This window comes from Cavia porcellus, unplaced genomic scaffold (assembly GCF_034190915.1).
Source record: "Cavia porcellus strain 051 isolate PalLab524CR breed Dunkin Hartley unplaced genomic scaffold, mCavPor4.1 scaffold_5, whole genome shotgun sequence".
Classification (NCBI taxonomy): domain Eukaryota; kingdom Metazoa; phylum Chordata; class Mammalia; order Rodentia; family Caviidae; genus Cavia; species Cavia porcellus.
In genome coordinates this window covers 24,414,280-24,432,484 of record NW_026947488.1, presented here as the reverse complement: position 1 = coordinate 24,432,484, position 18,205 = coordinate 24,414,280, and the positions used below count along the sequence as shown (strand labels likewise).

The 18,205-nt window shown below is 39.9% G+C and overlaps 1 protein-coding gene across 1 annotated transcript in view; it reads right to left on the bottom strand.

The window, feature by feature from the left end:
* The window catches only part of Mroh8 (maestro heat like repeat family member 8), a 61,819-nt gene that overhangs the window by 22,381 nt on the left and 21,233 nt on the right, over nt 1-18,205 (bottom strand). The window contains exons 9-13 of the mRNA XM_063248381.1: nt 15,039-15,174; nt 12,376-12,494; nt 10,310-10,462; nt 8,430-8,590; nt 1,583-1,718 (exon numbers count right to left, since the gene is read on the bottom strand). Coding sequence (XP_063104451.1) covers nt 1,583-1,718; nt 8,430-8,590; nt 10,310-10,462; nt 12,376-12,494; nt 15,039-15,174 — 705 coding nt within the window. The remainder of the gene's footprint in view (nt 1-1,582; nt 1,719-8,429; nt 8,591-10,309; nt 10,463-12,375; nt 12,495-15,038; nt 15,175-18,205) is intronic.

Below are 18,205 nucleotides of genomic sequence, written 5' to 3'. Positions count from 1 at the left end.
AGGTGTTGTGATGAGGTCCAGTCTGGCCTCAAACTCCTAGGCTCAAGCAATCCTTCTGCGTTACCCTTCTGAGTATCTGGGACTACAGACAGCACTGGTTTCTGGTTTTATTTTATTTTATTTTTTGGACACAGTTCAGGCTGTCCTTGAACTTACTATGTAACGCAGACTGGCCTCAAACTCAGCAAATCTGCTGCCTCAGCCTCCCAAGTGCTGGGATTACAGGCATGTTCTGGCACATTTTTTAAAAGCGTGTTTAAAACAAAAAATCCAATGAGACTGGCCTTTTACCTCCCATTGTTCACAGCTAAGAGTACACCTTGTAAAGTGAACTTGAACGTGGCAGGATGCTCCAGAGCCTTCCCCCTTGGAAAAGAATCAATTTGTACCTTCTTCTCTTCAAACACCCAATCAAGCACAGGGGACCAAGTTACTGGTATTGGAAGAGATCAGTCTCTGTGGGTGGGTTAACCATCACAGCCCAAGTCCTTGCAGCTTTTACAGCCATCCTCTTGAGTTCTTTGGTGCCTCTTTCAGATTATGATTCACCTCTAAGAAAGATTTTGACTTTTAAGAAGTCACCATTAGGGGGCCAGGGGTTTAACTCAGCGATGTAAGTCCAGGCCTGGCAAGCATGAGGTTGTGAGTTTGATCCTCAGTACCAAAAAAAAAAAAAAAAAAAAAAAAAAAAGGCGCCAATAGTGACACCATGTAATTCAGCCAACATCTGGTCAAACAAGCTTAATAAATCTGAATATGAAAGCATCTAAGCTCTGTCTCCATTCTACCTCTTTCAAACAGAAACATATAGCACAGTTGTAGAGCTTAGCATGCAGAAATTTCCAGTACACACACACACACACACATCCAAAGAACACATGGTCTGAAAATACTGAGATATTCACCATTAATCTTTTACAGAAAAAGTTTCCTAATGCCTAATCAAGGGGATCTATGCTTTATATTTTATATTTATCTACTTGGAAGTACTCGAGATCAAAACTAGGGTCTTGCGCTTGGTATATAAGCACTCTACCACTAGTTACACCCTCATTCCTATTTAAAAATTTTCTTGCCAGGTGTGGTAGCATATACCTGTAATCCCAGCTACTTGGGAGGAAAAGGTGGGATGATCCAAATTTGAGGCTAGCCTGGACAAATTAGCGAGACTTTATCTCAAAATAAAATTTAAAAAAGGACTAGAAATATAGCTCAGTGGTGGTGTGTTTACCTAGCATATATGAGGCCATGGGTTCAACTCCCAATACAGCAAACAAATAATCAAAACTTTCTTCACAGATTTGTATTATTCTTTAACTATGGTGATAATTTTTTTTAAAGATGCAAGGATGTTTAAACATATTAAGCCATCTAAGAGTTTCCTAAAAAATAAACGCTTCCTAGCTTCCTTCATGTCAATCCCTTGGTAGAGCATATGAGTATAGATTTATAAGTGATATTTATACATGAGTGTTGAGCAAATTTTGAGAGGGACCGAAAATAACACTTTCCAGATGGGGGAAGTCATCCTTGGAAGGGAGCATGGCAGGCTGCAGTTAGAGGGGCAGGACTCATGGCTTACAGCAACAGCCACATAGGCCATCTTCTCCTGGCTGGGCACATTGTGGCATTTCTGGAGCTTCCTCAGCAACCTCCACAGTACCCAGGTTGTGTTGGGCAGGTCTATCTTCAGGGTTCTCCACAATGCAGCTAGATTTCTGGAAATCCAGAGTAAGAAATGTCAGGAGAATGGCTTATCCTGGGCCTATCATGACCACAACTTTCCCAGAATCTGGAATCCAATTTCTAAGAGGTTTTCCTCTTTGATCAGTTCTTCAGGGCATCATAGAGACAAACTAATCTGATTTTTTTTCATTCATTGAGTAAATCTTTACTGAACGTTTATTGTGTGTTAGGCCCTGTTCTAGGCTCTGGGGATATATTCATGAACAAAGAAAAGAATTCTGCTCTTGTGGAGCTTACTCTTGAGATTGGGATGGGATTGGCAATACAGTTACATAAATCCAACCATACCTATTGGCAAAAAGATACATATATTTATAATTATTAATATTAGAAAAGTCAGCCAGATGTGGTGGTATAGGCTTGTAATCTCAGCACTCAAGAGGCTAAGGCAGGAGGATTGTGGAGAGTTTGAGACCAGCCTGTGTTACAAAGAGAGCTCAAGGCCAACCTGAACTGTATAGTGAGACCCTATCTCAAAAAGACAAAAAAAAAAAAAAAAAAAAAAGAAAGAGAAAAAAAGAAAAGTCTGCTGGTAGTATGCAGTTTTATTATACATTGTACTTACTATTTGCATGATATATTCAGACATACATATCAATAAGACTTAGAGGAAACTTTACTGGCAATGTAAAAGATTTTAAAGGATCACTTTGAATGTGCTTAATTTTATCCTTTAGCAGTCTTTAAAATCTAACCACCTTTATAACTTGAGACTAGACTGTGCCAAAATGAAGTATCCGTGATTGCTGGGCAAAAGGATTTGAGAATGAGAACAACATGATGAATTCTTGTCTGGTCCATCTGGTCTAGTAACAGAGAAAAAGACACAATATATCTACAATCAATCCAATTTCTGGGTTTTTTTTTTTGAGGGTGGAGTACCAGGAATCAAACTCAGGATTTCAGGCTTGCCCAGCAGGTGCTGTGCCACTGAGCTAAAACCCCAATCCTAATTTGATTTCTTAACAGTAGGCGTCAAAGTTTTAGTAAGCCAAGTTCCCATGGCCTGGGCATGGACTTCAGGGAAATTCACAAACTGGTCCTAACCTAATTTTCTAGTCCTACAATTTCCCTACCACATACTTTGTGCTTTCATCACCCCATACTAATTATCTTTGCCAGACAAACCTATACCTTTGCCTGGATCATTTTCTTTAATCAGAAGACCCTTCCCTCAAAGTCTCCTGTGCCCATCAGCGCCCTTTGAGTTCCAGCTCTGGTGTCATCTCCTCTGTGAAGCTTTTACTGCTTCTTCACCAAGTCTTTCACCAGAGTTCCATAGCACTTTTTAAAACTTTCTCTTTATGGAGGTGGCCTCAATCTTGCACATGCCATGGCTAGTTCTCTATATTTATGTCTACCTGTTCCTGCTGAAGGGAGGATTATATCTAACTCTTTCATGATTCCTTTGGGACCTAGCACAATGATAGATTGACAGAAGGCATTCAAAGACATATCTTGTTCAATCCAGTCTATGATCCTCATACTGGTTAAGGTCAAGCACTACAATAAAGTTGTTTTTTTTTTTTTTAATCGGTATCTGGAATCGAACTCACGACCACCTGCTTACAAGGCAGGCGCTTATGCTGTTGAGCTAAATCCCCAGCCCTACAATAAAGTTTTGATCCTATTTAGAAGAGATTTAAAAAAAAAAGATTTTAAAGAAAGTAATGTTTCTCAAAAAGACCATGAGTTGGGTGTGGCAGTGTATACCTATAATCCCAGCACTCTGAGAGGCTGAAGCAGGAAGATAACAAGTTCTTAGCCTGGATTACTTTGTAATTTAGGAAGACCTGGCTCAAAAAAAAAATTTTTTTTAAAGAGCTTCAAAGCCATGTGTGGTAGTGCATGCATGTAATCCCAGTACTTTGGGACACTGAGGCAGGAGGACTGCAAATTTGAGCCCAGCCTGGGCAACTCAGCAACTTCATGTAAACTCTGTCTCAAAAATAAGAAGTTAAAAAAAAAAAAAAAAGGCTAGGGCTATAATTCAGTATGAAATTCTTGGGTTCAATCCCTAGTACCAGCTACCTCCCCCCCAAAAAGACTCCAAATATGACATTACAGCTAAGGTCAATCTGGGCAATACAGTAAGACATCATGAAGAGGCTGGTCCGATGGCAGTGAGTTATCAGAACTTATTAACATTAGCGTCACTAAAGTTGGTATACCACCCCCCCCACTACTAAATTTGACTGGCTTTAAAAAAAAAAAAAGACATCATGAAGAAAGGAAAGGAGAAGGAAAAGGAATAAAGGGAAATTTTTCTTTCCATTATTGATTTCATTATAGGGAGTGAGTACTACGGAGAAGTATAGGGGGAGAACACTAGGAATTATTATATTTTTAAGCCTGGTTTGTGTGTGCTGTGGATCAAACCCAGCGCCTCTCATATCCTAGGCAACCATTCTACCACTGAATTATACCGCAGTCAAACCTACTTTCTTATTTTCAAAACCTACTTATGCGTCTTTGTATGCTAGAGACAGGGTTTTTTGTTTTGTTTTCTTGAGACAATGTCTCGCTAAATTGCCCAGTGTTATGCTTTGTGTCTGATGTCCCCCAAAGGGGGATTTTGTTTAGTTTAGTTTTGTTTTTGGGGGGTGGGCTTTTGAGGTGGCTGACTCTAGAGTTTATGACTGACTCATGGTCCAATGGTGGGATTAAGGGTGTGAGAGTCATATCTGCTCTAGGGAGGGTGGCCTGCATACAATGTGAGGGACAGAAAGAGGCTTGTCCCTTTTCTCTTTTGTTGCTTTTTGCTGTCTTCTGCACCATGAACTGTGCTCCCCTGCTATGTTTCACCCTGCCTTGAAGCCAGCTGACTATGGACTGAAACCTTTCCAGCCCACTTACAGCTAAATAAACCTTTCTCCAATTTGAGTGACAGGCAGTTTGTCTCAGCAACAAGAAAAAAGTCACTAAGACACCAGTGACCTTCAATTTGTAACCCTTTTGTCTCAGCTTGGGAATACAAATGTGTACCACCATGCCTAGCATGAACGTGTCTTTTTTCTTTTTTGGTACCAGGGATTGATCTCATGACCTCACACTTGCCAGGCAGGTACTTATATCACTGAGCTGTACCCCTAGCCAAGAATATGTCTTTGAAAGTATGGTTTTCCAATTATCTGCATGAGACTAACTTTTAAAAATTGGTTTAACTAGAGACTATCCCAATATTTCACTCTCTATGTTAGTAATTCTAACTTGAATAAAATGAAAGGAGGTGGTCATAATACTCCTGAAGGGGAGGCCAGAAAGATAACTTGGGATGCTGAGAAGCTTTATGACTAACAAGATAATGAGATGGTAGAATATGAACCTTCATCATGGGAGGTCATTAAGAAATTCCTGTGCTTGCTCACCTTTGGTTATTTTCTCTAAATTTCCTGAAAGAGTAGTAAGTTAGTTTGTGGGTTTTGTTTGTCTGTTTTTTTTTTTTTTTTTTTTTTTTTTTTTTTTTTTTTTTTTTGAGACAGGATCTTGCCGTGTAGCTCATGGTGGCCTTAAAGTCAGTGTGTAGCTCAGGTTGGCCTCAAATTGGCAGTGATTCTCCTGCCTCAGCCTCTTCAATGCTGGGATTACAAGGATGTGCCACCCATAGCCCGCAATAAATTAACAGGGATGTGCTATCCAGGCCCAGCAATAAATTACTTTGAAAAGCTATTTATTGGGCCAGGGATATAGCTGAGCTGCATAAGCACCTGCCTGGCAAGCACAAGGTTCTGAGTTTAATTTCTGACACAAAACCAAATATAAGCTATTTATTATAAAAGAAGTGTTCCAAAATTCTTTTGGCTTGTTGCATATTTGTAAGTGTGCTGGCAAATAAATATGAATTGGAAAGCACAAAGACTTTAAACCAATGATTCACAGATTTCTGTGTGAAAAAAAAATCATCCATAAAGTCTAAAAATACAGACAAGGTCTCACCACTCATGATATTGATTCTGCAGATGTGATGTGGTTTTTGTTTGTCCATCATCCTTTTGGATCACCTTCCCCTAGATCTTTTTTTTTTAGTCTTTTTCGTTTTTATCAGTACCAGGGATCGAACTCACGACTGCCTGCTTGCAAGGCAGGCGCTTATGCCGCTGAGCTAGCCCCCCAGCCCCCTTCCCCTAGATCTTTAATAATCCTATTTGGCCCATGTAGTTTGGTGGGAGCTGATTGCAAGCCTAGCACATTGTCTGAGCTAAAAGAAAAGCCTCCTTTTCTATTGTCATCTCTACTAATATTAGTGTAAGTGCTTCCAACGATAAAAAAATGGACAGAACCCTCATAAAATGAAATGAAGACAAGCTGCATGTGGCGGTGCATTCCTGTAATCCCAGAACTTGGGAGGCTGAGGCAGGAGCATCACTGCAAGTTTGAGATCAGCCTGGGCTACAAAATGAGCCCAAGGCCAGCCTAAATTGCATAGCGAGATCTTGTCTCAAAAAGACATTAAAAAAAAGAAAGAAAGAAAGACCCTTGGACTTTGCAGTACTATAAGTCTGTACAACTCTTATGATGGTTTGATACTATAAGTCTGTACAGCTCTTATGTTCCATCTCTGCTAGTCCCAGCTAAGAGTTCTAATGAAGCCGTGTGTGGCGGGTTCCTGTGATCCCAGCACTCTAAGGTAGGAAGATCACAAATTTGAGCCTAGCCTGAGACACATAGTGAGACCCTGTTTCCAAAAAAAAGGCTAGAGATGTAGTTCAGTGTGAAGGTCCCGATTTCAGTCCTCAGTGCTACCAAAATCAAACAAACAATGACAAAAAACTAAAAACCCCACAAAGAGTTCTAACTAATATCCTGTGGGTAATACAGTAGGTCTGGGATAATCTTTAGGGTTTTGGAAGAAGCTTTTAAACAAGCATCCACAGCTGGATGGGTGAAAGCCCTCCATTATTTGATTTAGTAGTAAAATGTTACGGTTAAGAGCAGCACTACACCAAGACATTATATGAAAAACATTCATGTAAAAGAGTGGTTTTCAGATAGGTAAAAGCAGAAAAAATATTTTTGTCAGCTAAAAAAATTGATAAGAATCGTGGGGCATGGTGGCTCATGCCTATAATCCCAGCACTTGGGAGGCTGAGGCAGGAGGATCATTGCAAGTTCGAGACCAGCCTAGGCTACAAAGTGAGTTCAAGGCCAGACCGAGACCCTGTCTCAAAAAAAGACAAAAAATAAAAACAAAAACAAAAAACTTGATCAGAATCACAGCACAGAAAGCAGATAAAAGGAGATATGGCTCCAGTTGAAGTGGGGGTGGGGAGAGACCTGGCTCTGTCGCCTGAAGTGTCACTTGCAACTCATGGCCTCACCTGGACCTGCCAGTGTGAGTATCTCTTAGCTGAAAATTCTGTTTGTCTCTGTACTCTTCTCAGTAAATACATCTATAATTTTTTTTGAGATAGGGTTGCACTATGTAGTTCAGGCTGAACTTGAACTCACTATGTAGCCCACGCTGCACTTGAACTCACAGCAATCCTCCTGCCTCTTCTCTGCGCATACATTTATAACTTTTTTGAGACAGTCTTACTCTGTAGTTTAGGCTGGTCTTGAATTCACAGCAATCTGCTTGCCTCAGTTTCTTGAGTGCTGGGATTCCAGGCATGAGCCATCATGCATCACTTATAATTTCTCTTTATGCATCAGTTTATTCGTTTACTTATTTTGTGGCCAAACCATTCTGCAAGTATGACATTTTACCCTACATAATTTCTGTGTCTATCTTCTTCCAGTAAGACTATCTATCTGTATAATCATAGTATCATTTCACAGCTAAGGAAGTTAGCGTAATAATCTTAATAATCTATCAGGTCATATTTAAATTTTCTTTTACAGATTTTGTGTTTAATCCATGATCCAATCAAGGTCATTTACTGCATTGGGTTATGTTGGTTTACTCTATTTTTATCTAGAACAGTACCCCACCACCATTTTTATCTCATGACATTACTTTTTTTTTGTTTTCTTTTGGTACTGGGGATTGAACTCACAACCTCACACTTTCTAGGCAGGCGCTTATGCCACTGAGCTAAATCCCCAGCTCATGACATAACTTTTTTGAAGAATCCTAATTATTTTACAGAATGTTCTTCACAGTGCATTTGCTGTATTATTTCCTTATGTTCATGTGTTATGCTCTGATCCCAAGCATCTATCTGTATCTTATCTCCTCCACAAGACTCTCATTAATTTATTTTTGGCTTTTTTGAGTTGGTTTCACAATATTCCATGGCTTTGAACTCATGATTTGTTGCCTCAGCCTCCCAAAGCGCTGGGATTATAGGTGTGTGCCACCGTGGTTGGCTGAGTCTCATTAGTTTTTTGTTTTGGCTTATTTTTTGAGACAGGGTCTTGCCATGTGGCCCAAATTAGTCCTGAACTCACTAGGGAGTCCAGACTGGGCTCAAATTCTCAGTGATCCTCCTGCCTCAGCCTCTCTCTTTAGCTGTTTTTGTTTTTGTCTTTTTGAGACAGGATTTCACTCTGCAATCCAGACTGGATTTGTAGCCCAGGCTGGCCTCGAAATAGAAGTGATCTTGCCTCAGCCTCTTGAGTGCTGGGATTACAGGTGTGAGCCATCACGCCTGGCTCTCATTAGATATTTGAGGGCAACCTTGTTCCACAAAACTCAGGTTATGTACTCCAATTTAATCCAGAGGATGTACAGGTTCTGTTACCTGTCATATGGTATTGGTTGACACAGAAGGTGGCTAAGCACTATATCTGTGTACTTGGGTCTGGAGATAAACAAACTCACAGTACTTATGATTTGCTGGCGGACTCCTGGCTGACTGATTATGGGTAGCTGGGCACAGATAACTCCCATAATTTCTGGTACCTGAGGAGAAAAAATAAATTACTAGAATCTTAATCCTGTGTGACATTACTGATTTCTGAGGATATTGTAGCCATTTCTGAAAAATCCTAGGGGGTGATTTTTAAACAATGTTTTTACTTGAAAAAGTGTTTTTAAAAATGGTGTAGTTCAGTGGTAGACTCCTTGCTTAGCATGCACAAGAATCTGGGCTTAATCCCCAGTACCAAATGTTTATAAACAAAACTACTTAAGATGTGTATCTGTATGTATAAATATGTCCACAAATAGATTTGGAGTCTGACATGGTGGTGCATGCCTGTAATCTAAGCATTCTGAGAGGCTGAGGCAGGAGGATCATAAATTCAAACCCAGCTTGGGTAATTCAATAATTTAATGAAAACTTCTCTAAAAATAAAAAAAAGTGCTGGGAATATGGCCCATGAGAATGTTCTGCTTTATATATGTGTGTGTGTGTGTGTGTGTGTGTGTGTGTGTGTGTGTGTGTCTTGGGGCTCAGTTACATGATATATGTCTTGGGCTCAATTACCAGTACCACAATAAGTAAATAAATAAATTTGGAAGGCTGTAAAATAAAAAACATTAAAGGTGTATCTTTGAGTAACGGAATATTACATTTTTTCCCTAATTTTTTCTCAATAATTACATATTGATTTTATAATAAACAAAGAAAGGTATTGCAGTAAAACTTTTTTTCCTCACTTTGAGCCTGATTATGGCAGAGGAGTCCTCGTCTACCTTTCATTAGGACACGACTACCAGATCGAGTAACGGAAACGGGATCCATGGGACTTTGGCCTATTTCTTTGCTTGGACTACTCTTCCAGTAGATTCATGGCTTCGGGTCTCAGTAGAGCTGTCAGCTCCCAGAGAGGCAGCTCTCAACATCCTGACAGAAAATGGCTGCCATCACTACCGCTTGCCAGAAACTGGGATGAAGCTTAGACATGCGATTGAACTCTGGCTAATGAAACATGAGTGACAGATTTATTGGGGTCTTTTGAGAAAGATGTTTTTCCTTTAATAGAGTGGAGAAAACAAAGTCAAAATCCTACTTCTTTCTGATTAGTCTATTCTGTTCATAAGATCTCAAATTGCTCTGTCTACTTTACAACCACATGAATAGAAGAGTAAAAAGAAAAGCCTCTGAGTCTTGAATAACATTGTTGAATTGCTGAACCCATTCTGGAAAACATAAAAATATTATATGTCCATACTTTTAATATGTTTATATTATGTAATTTAATATATTTTAATAAAGATACATATTAATATAAACATGTATCATATATAGCAGTAAATCCTTTGGTTAAACCTCTCATAGTAGGCCTTTTTAGACCCTGAAAGCACCCAAATCATGCACGTTTCCATCTCACCCTGCTCTTTATACTGTTCCTTTCTTGCTTTTTCACAGACTCTTTCATTGCAGTACTCTCGGGGCTGAGCCCAGGGTCTTCCTGCCGAGCCGCCCCTTCCCTCCTCCCTTCCATGTTCTCTGCACCAGTGCTTTGTGCATGCTATGCAAGTGTTCTCCTACTGAACTGTGACGCAGCCCTTAGTTTGTATTTTTATCAACTCTTATTGAATGGAGAAATGTTTCTGAGCAAAGGGATTAAGACACCGGTCCTGTCCCCAGTTAGTAGCTGTTCTCAGCTGACCGGGGGAGGAGTGGAGAGGTTTTGCTGGCATTTCAAAACCAGACAATGACCACTGAGTTCGTACCTTCTCAAATCGGGACTCCGCATTTTTTACCAATGTTAGTAGCAATTCTCCAGCTAATTCCTGGTTGTGAGTATGTTTCAGCTTTTTTAGGCTGTTCAATGTAGTCATTACAAACTGGCAGAGCTCATTTGAGTTGAGGAAACCTTCAAAGACCTGAAGTGATTTAGAAAAAGTGAACTTCTAAGAAATATGTTATGATTAGAGCCATGAACAAAAATTAATACTTTTTTGTTCTTTTGAGAAAAACAGATGGAGTCTTGCTATGTGGTTCAGGCTGGACTTGGACTCACTATGTAGCCCAGGCTGGCCTTGCAGTGATCCTCCTGCATCAAACTCTTGAGTGCTGAGATTACAGTTATGTGCCACCACGCCATGCAAAAACTAGTTTTTAACTTAGCAATCAGAGAAGTGTACAGATGTGCAAGGTTGCTTTTTTCAATCTTGTTAGAAAGTGAAAACTAGAAATACTGTTAAAAGTTGGGCAAGGCCTTTTACTGCCAGACTTTTAGAAGCTTCATGATGAGGCCTTTAGAAAGAGTCACAGTTTACAGAAGTAAGAGAAAGGTTCTAATAAAAGAGACACAGTATATGTGGCATCACTAAAATGCCTTATGAGGCGATAACATATTAAAAGTGTGTTATTCTACTTCTTGTTGCATCTGGGACTGTATAAAGTAGTTCACATGATTATAATAGGTGCAATGTATGGGGGCTTACTCTGTGACAGGCATTAAGTAAACCATTTTCCACATGATATCTCATTTAACCTTTGCAAAACCGAGTTATTCTAATCTATTTCACAGATGAGGAAACTGGAGCTGTGCTGAGAGATTAAATTGCCCGATACCTTTGATCCTATAGACATACGATTTGTAGGTTTTCCTTTTCCCTAGTCTCTCATGTGCATGGTACCAGTAGACATGTAAGTATTCGTTAAGTAAAAAAATAACTACATTAATTTAAAAATGTGTGGCTCATGACTCAACTACTCTTTCTTATAGCTCCTGTTGGTGATATGAGTTTACATTTGTAAGCAGCTGGCACTCAGGGACAGCAGAACTAGCCTGAAGACAAAGCCATATAGTGACACAGGCCTCTTGGCAGGTTGAACTAGGCAGCAAATTAAGAGCACAGGTGTTTAGTGTTAGGGCTTGAGGAACAAACCAGGAGTTTAAAGCAGCATGCTGTGCCAGCTGTAGTTAAGTAAAGAAACAAAAACTGAAATTTACAACCATGTATTGAGTCTCAAACCCAGACTCAGGGCCTCTGTCTCTAGAACAAGGCATATGGCATTCCTGGTTATCAGAGTCTACAGTCCAATGATATTCCCAAACTTGCGCTGGACTTGCTGTTTTAAGAATTCATCTTTGGAAAATTTCTTCTATAATTAAGACCCCTGAGGGAACACTGATCATCTGAAAAGACATTTTGCAATTCCAAAATAACTTCTAAGAAAACTATTGATAAACCTATTGCCTTAGCCCCTATTACCTCAGTTACCCCCAGAGTAACTCTTGTGTGCCATAAAAAGATATCCAGACTTCCACTGGAAGTGGACACCTTTGGTGGCACTGCCTCCCTTCTCACCTCTTTATATCAATGTTACAACCATTTCTACCCATACTTCTGCAGGGTTGCCTACGTGTCTTGAATTCTTTCATCAAGGGCACAAAGGACCAAGGAGCATCACAAGGCGCGGTTCCTTGTGACTAAGAATCTGCTTTCCCTGTGACATCTTTTTGGTTCCAGGACGACCCCAAATTGTGATACAGGTCTAACTGGCAGGTTGTCCTAATAACTAAAGGGTCAGGCATATGTGTGTCATAAACATGGTACTTTGTCTCCAAACTTGAATGTGTAGGGAGCACATTCCCAGGCAATCTAATATGTTTAATTTTTAAGAAACCACCAGAACATTCTCCAAAGTGATTTTTTTCCATTTTCCATTTTCATAAAGTGATTTTTTTCCATTTTCCATTTTCATAAACAAACAAATTGAGATTTCTGGGTGCTTCACCCTTACCAACATTTAAAGTTGATTTTATGTTTCTAGCCATTTTGATTACCTGAGCAATTTTGAAAGGATCACGGTAAAACTGCTTAATATCGTGGTGCTCTAGAATTTCACAGCACTTTTTCAACCCTCTTCTCAAGCTCTGATGGTTTGTTTTGTCCTGAGTGGCATCTAAGAACAAAGTATGAGCAGTTGTTACTTTCTGGCTTATTTCATTCTTTTTGATTTTACAAGTCTGGTTGATCGCCAGGTCATAATGGATTCCAAGATTTTAATTAAAAGTGCCTGGGAGAGGACACATGGGTTAATCTGATGGCTGATTTGTTTTTCCTTTATCATAGAACAATATATACAAAGGGAAGGACAGAAAAAAGAACTTTCCTGAAGAGCAGAGCTCACTGAGGAAATTAAGCTCTCTATGAAGCTTAAATTCTGACAAAAATGTGATAATTCTGTTATCAGATATCTTCAGTCATTTTGTGTTTATAGAGCCTGTTAGCACTTGGGTAGTGCTATCATCTGTCTGTCTTTTAGTGAAAAAAAATGTTTTCAATAGAGCTGTCTCTCTTCCTGTTTTTTTCCTCCAGTCTAACAACACATTCCTTTGGCATTTTAAAGGGAAGCCTCTACAAATATCCACTCCTCACTTGAGCTTATATAAAAAAGCTTGAGAAGTACTGCCTGAAATGACGTGTGCAGATGCTAACCCTAGGAGGTTAGGGCATAGGTTAGGGTTAGGGTTAGGTTAAGTTTCATTTTGATGAAGGACAAGGGGCACAGAGAATGGTCCAAAGATCTATTTTTAAAAATGTTTTAAAGAGAGAAACTTAACAAAATAAAACAGAATAAAGACAATCAAAACAGTGAAAGTGGCACAGAACTTCAAAACAGGATAACAGGAAATCAGCAATGGCTACCATAATGTATTTTGTTATCTTCAAAATAGTTGTCCATACCAATATGATAAAATCAAATAAAATAAAACAGAATAAAACCAATCAAAACAGAACAAAACAGTGAGAACAATACTGATTTTCAAAAACAAGACAGAAGAAAATCCCCTATATTTACTATATTGCACACTGTTACCCTCCTAATAGGTGCTCGGACTACTGACCTTAGGTCTGCTGAGTCAATCAAACAATACAAACATGTAGTTGTGACTTGAACTCACAACCTTGTGCTTACCAGGCAGGCACTATGCCACTGAGCTGGATCACCAGCCCTGTAGTTGTTTTTGTACCTCAGTGGCTATCAACTCAGCCAGTCTTCTAGTTGTGGAGTGGGGCTTCCTGACAAGGGGAATTGCCTTGTCTCTCTTCCTTGGCCTGCACAGTTTGCCCAAGGCACAGTCTAAAGAAGACTCCTTCCTCATCTTCCTCACAATAAAAGCCCTTCACATCCCTGACCACTGGAAGATACAGGCTGCAGACAGCAAGAGACTCATATCTTTTTTTTTTTTTTTTTCTTTTTCCTTTTCATCATTACCGGGAATCGAACTCACGACTGCCTGCTTGCAAGGCAGGTGCTTATGCCGCTGAGCTAAATCCCCAGCCCCTGAGACTCATATCTTTTGAGCTGGCTTTGAATAAACCTTTTCTATTTTATCAAAATTCTGTCTCCCAAGTTTTTTTTTTTTTTTTTCTTTTTATCGGTACCGGGATTGAACTCACGACTGCCTACTTGCAAGGCAGGCGCTTATGCTGCTGAGCTAAATCTCCAGCCCCTTCTCTCATGTTTAGTGTGTCCTCTTATTCCTGGAAACTTCTCTGTTCAAAATCTTTCAGCCCTTAGACTAGGCTATTATCTCTCCAACTGGAAACTATTTCATTCCTTGAGGAAGTAATCTTGTCAGTCTTTTTAGTGATACATCTCTACGACAAAGGGTCAATATTTGTTGAATCCATAACCAGCTGTATTTCTGGCTATGAATCTTGGTATGTATTTCTCATATTCAGAGCTGTCCAAAGATGGGATTGCTGCTGGGAAGCTCAGAGCTTCCTTATCTGTAGGCTGAGCAAGCCCGAGGTGGGGCTGGAGTAAATGAGATTCACACACTGGGGGTACAAGGTTGGGTATCTTCTAAACTCTCTTCTAGCTGGGGAAGTCAGATTTGGTCCTTGACCTCAGTTTTCTAACTCGGCAAGCTCATACCTGCTGAAGCCCTTACTCATTCTGTTCCCTCAGCCTGATGTACTCACTGGTCACATAGCTAATTAGTGATACCTTCAGAGAGGACTTTTCTGAATGAAACTAGATGTGTTTTTTGTTTGTTAGTTTGTTGTTTTTGTTTCTCACTTTTTTGTAGTGGTGGTGGTAGGGACTGAACCCAGAGCCTTCACACTGAACTCTATCCCTAGCCTTCTGTATTTTGAGACAGGGTCTCATTAAATTGCCCAGGCAGAACTTGAATTTGTGGTCTTTGTCAGAGCACTGAAAAATTCTAGGCATGCCCCACCATGCCTGGCTTGTGTACTTTCCTCTTTATGAGCTACTGTGAAAAGTCTTTCTAGATCACAGAGATGAAGGGCATGTCTACAGCATACCACTCTGAAGAGGCCTGATCTCCTCTGATCTTGGAAGCGAAGCAGGGTGGGAACTGGTTAGTACTTCGATGGAGAGAAGGAGGGCGCAAGGAGAGCCGGAGAGAGAGCCGGAGCTTGTGTTATACTAGACAACTGACTCAGAACCCCATTGCCTTCAGCAGTGTCTTACACTTCAGCCTCAGGGTGACATGCAGCAGGTAGCGTGTGCCTTCTGCAGCCTCTTCAGCCACCTCTTTCAGTGGGTCTCCACACAGCAGTGCCATCAGAGCTACCAGATGTCCAAGGCTTTGGAATTGCAGTGGAAGCTGATTAAAAAGGAAAAAGAAAAAACGCTTTCAGAATGTAAGTACATTTAGTGTCTTAAATTGAGGTGTTGACAGGTAGACACTTTTACTTTGAACTCAAGAGCAGTACAGTCACATTAAGCCCTTAGATCTTTAAAAAGCTAGTATTTAACATGTATAGGTACAATGTATCTAGCAGACAGCATTACATATGGCAACTGTACCTTAAGTGAAAAACCTGAAAATGAAAAGGCTATATGCATTATTCCAAACCAGGTGTGGTGGTGTAGGCCTGCAATCCTAGCTTTCAGGAGACTGAGGCAGGAGGATTACTGTGAGTTTGAGACCAGCCTGGGTTACATATAAGTTCAAGGCCAGCCTGGACTACATGATGAGATCCTGTCTCAAACAAAACAAAACAAAACAAAACACAAAAAGTTCATTCTAGCATTATTATTATTTATTTATTTTTTTGGTCTTTTTCATTTTTATCGGTACCAGGGATCAAACTCATGACTGCCTGCTTGCAAGGCAGACACTTATGCCGCTGAGCTAAATCCCCATCCTCTCTAGCATTATTTTTTATAAAACACTCTTTGAAAGTAATCAATCAATAATGGTAAAAGGAATGATAGTACAGCCACTCTATAAATGTATTCTTAGAGGCTGAAACAGGAGAAATCCAAATTTAAGGCCAGCCTGGGCCTACAGCAAGATACTTTCTTAATACGAAAAAAAACCAAAATCTCACAAATAGATAAACCAACAAAACTAAGGCAGAAATGATCAATTAAGAATTTTGTTAGCATGCAGAATGTACATTACCATTTGTTCAAGGTAAGCCACAGGGTGGGGCTCTGAACTTTCTTTTGCTAACAGAGGTGCACACAATGTCCTGTGCATGATTACCATGGTCCATAAGAGCCATATAAAGCAGCACAGATTTTCCTTAGACTGAGGCAGAAAGAAATTTCTTCTGTGTTTTTCAGAAACAAGACACAGAAATAATGTGAACACCAGCATCTATGGCCTTTTTAGAGTAAGTACAGAAACATGCAAAGCTTTATAATGTGTTTAATTTGTTGCAAATTGATTGGCACTGGACATAGAAGCAGTGAACAAAAAAAGAACATCTCTACTCAAGGAAGTAATAATCTAATTGAGGAAGCATTAAATAAGCAAAAGAAACAACTAAAATGTATTATGTGTCAAATAGTGATAAATATTATGATGAAGGGATGATGAAAAGGGACAGGAATTGTTACCTTAGAATGGGGACTGAGCCTGCGGGTTCTGGGAGAAGAGCAGCACAGGGATGGGGAAGCAGGCACTGAGAAGGGGAAAGTTTGGTGTTCTTGGGGGACAACAATAGGCCAGGAGGCTGGGACAAAGTAAACAACAAAAAAACAGGAGCTAGACAGAGAAGGGGACAGAACAGTGTGGCAACTTAAAGAACATTACATGGTTCTGAGGCTTTCTTCTGGGTGGGATGGGAAGCCATTAGAGAATTTTCAGCAGGGAAGAGACTTCAGCTCACTAACATTTATTAATTGAGCATGAAGCATGTGGTAGATTTTGTGCAAGGCACTGAGGACTCTGATGAATAATATAAACATTATTACTAGTGTCATTTACATTCTATTAGAGGAAAGCAGCTAGTAAATTAATAAAGCAAAAATCTCCAGCCCTAAGAAGTCCTGGGAGGGAAAAATAGTGATAAGCCACACAGCAAGGGCATATTTTTTTGGGTAGCAAAAGCCTTTTTGAGGTGGAGACGTTTGGATTGAGCACTAGAAAAGGAAGAAGGGCTAGCCATGTGAGGAGCTGAGGAAGGTCATTCCAGACAGAGGAAGCTCTAAGTACAAAGGACTTGCGACAAGACAAGTGGCCAGCAAGTAGTGTGTTACTGAGTGTAGAGAGACACACAAAACCTTATATATATATATATATATTTTTTTTTTTTACAAGACCTTATATTCTAATGGTAATTGGATATCACCAAATAGTTCAGTGTGGCCTTGAGCTTGTTGAAATCCTCCTGCCTCAGCTTCCCAAGTGCCAGGGTTACACATGTGGGCCATCATACCCAGCTGGTATAGACAAGAGAATTATGTTCCTCAGCTGATTACTAAGTACTCCTTTAAATCTTTACATACATACATATACATGTGTGTGTTGATTTTTTTGCTTTTTGAGAGACAGGTTCTCACTAGGTTGCCTATATTGTCCAGCCTGGCCTCAAATTTTCGATCTGCTTACCTCAGCCTCCTGAGTAGCTGGGAGTACAGGTATGCACCACTATGTCCGGCCTTTTAATATTGTATTTTGGGTTCTTTTGAGAATTTGAGAACAGGGACCCAGAGAAATGTACCAAAACTCAATGAACTGTACACTTAAACTGAATAGATTTTAATTGTAAATAAATTATAATCGGGGCCAGGCCAACCCTTCCCTGTGAGCCTGCTGCAGCCATGCATCCCAGGAAGAGAACCAAGAAGAAAGCTAACCCTTCCTGCGAACCAGAAGTAGTCACAGGCTGGGCCAACCCCTCCCTGAGAACCAGCCAGAATGCCGGGTGGCAGGCAGGAAGTGCCAAGGCCACCAGCACCCCCATCTCAAGCAACTGGCTGATTCGGAGAAACACAGGCTGAGATGATATAGCTACTGAAGTAAAAAAAACAAAATTAATGCCTGTATTGTTTGGCTGACTTTGCAGGCCTAAAGCCGATAGTCTGAGCATCTATTTAGAGGATAACAATATACAATATAGCAACTATGAGGGATCTCCTTCTGAAGACGGTAGCCATTGTTAATTCCCTATTATTTTGTTTTAAAGTCCTATATCATTTTGTTTTGTTTTGTTTGATTTTATTACATCTGATGGTATGGGCAGCTATTTTGAAGATAACAAGATATATTATGGTAGTCATTGTTGACTTCCTATTATCTTGTTTTGAAGTCCTGTATTTCTTTCACTGTTTTGTATTGATTGGCTTTATTCTGTTTTATTTTGCTTGGCTTTATTCTCTTTAAAAATTATAACTCATTGTAA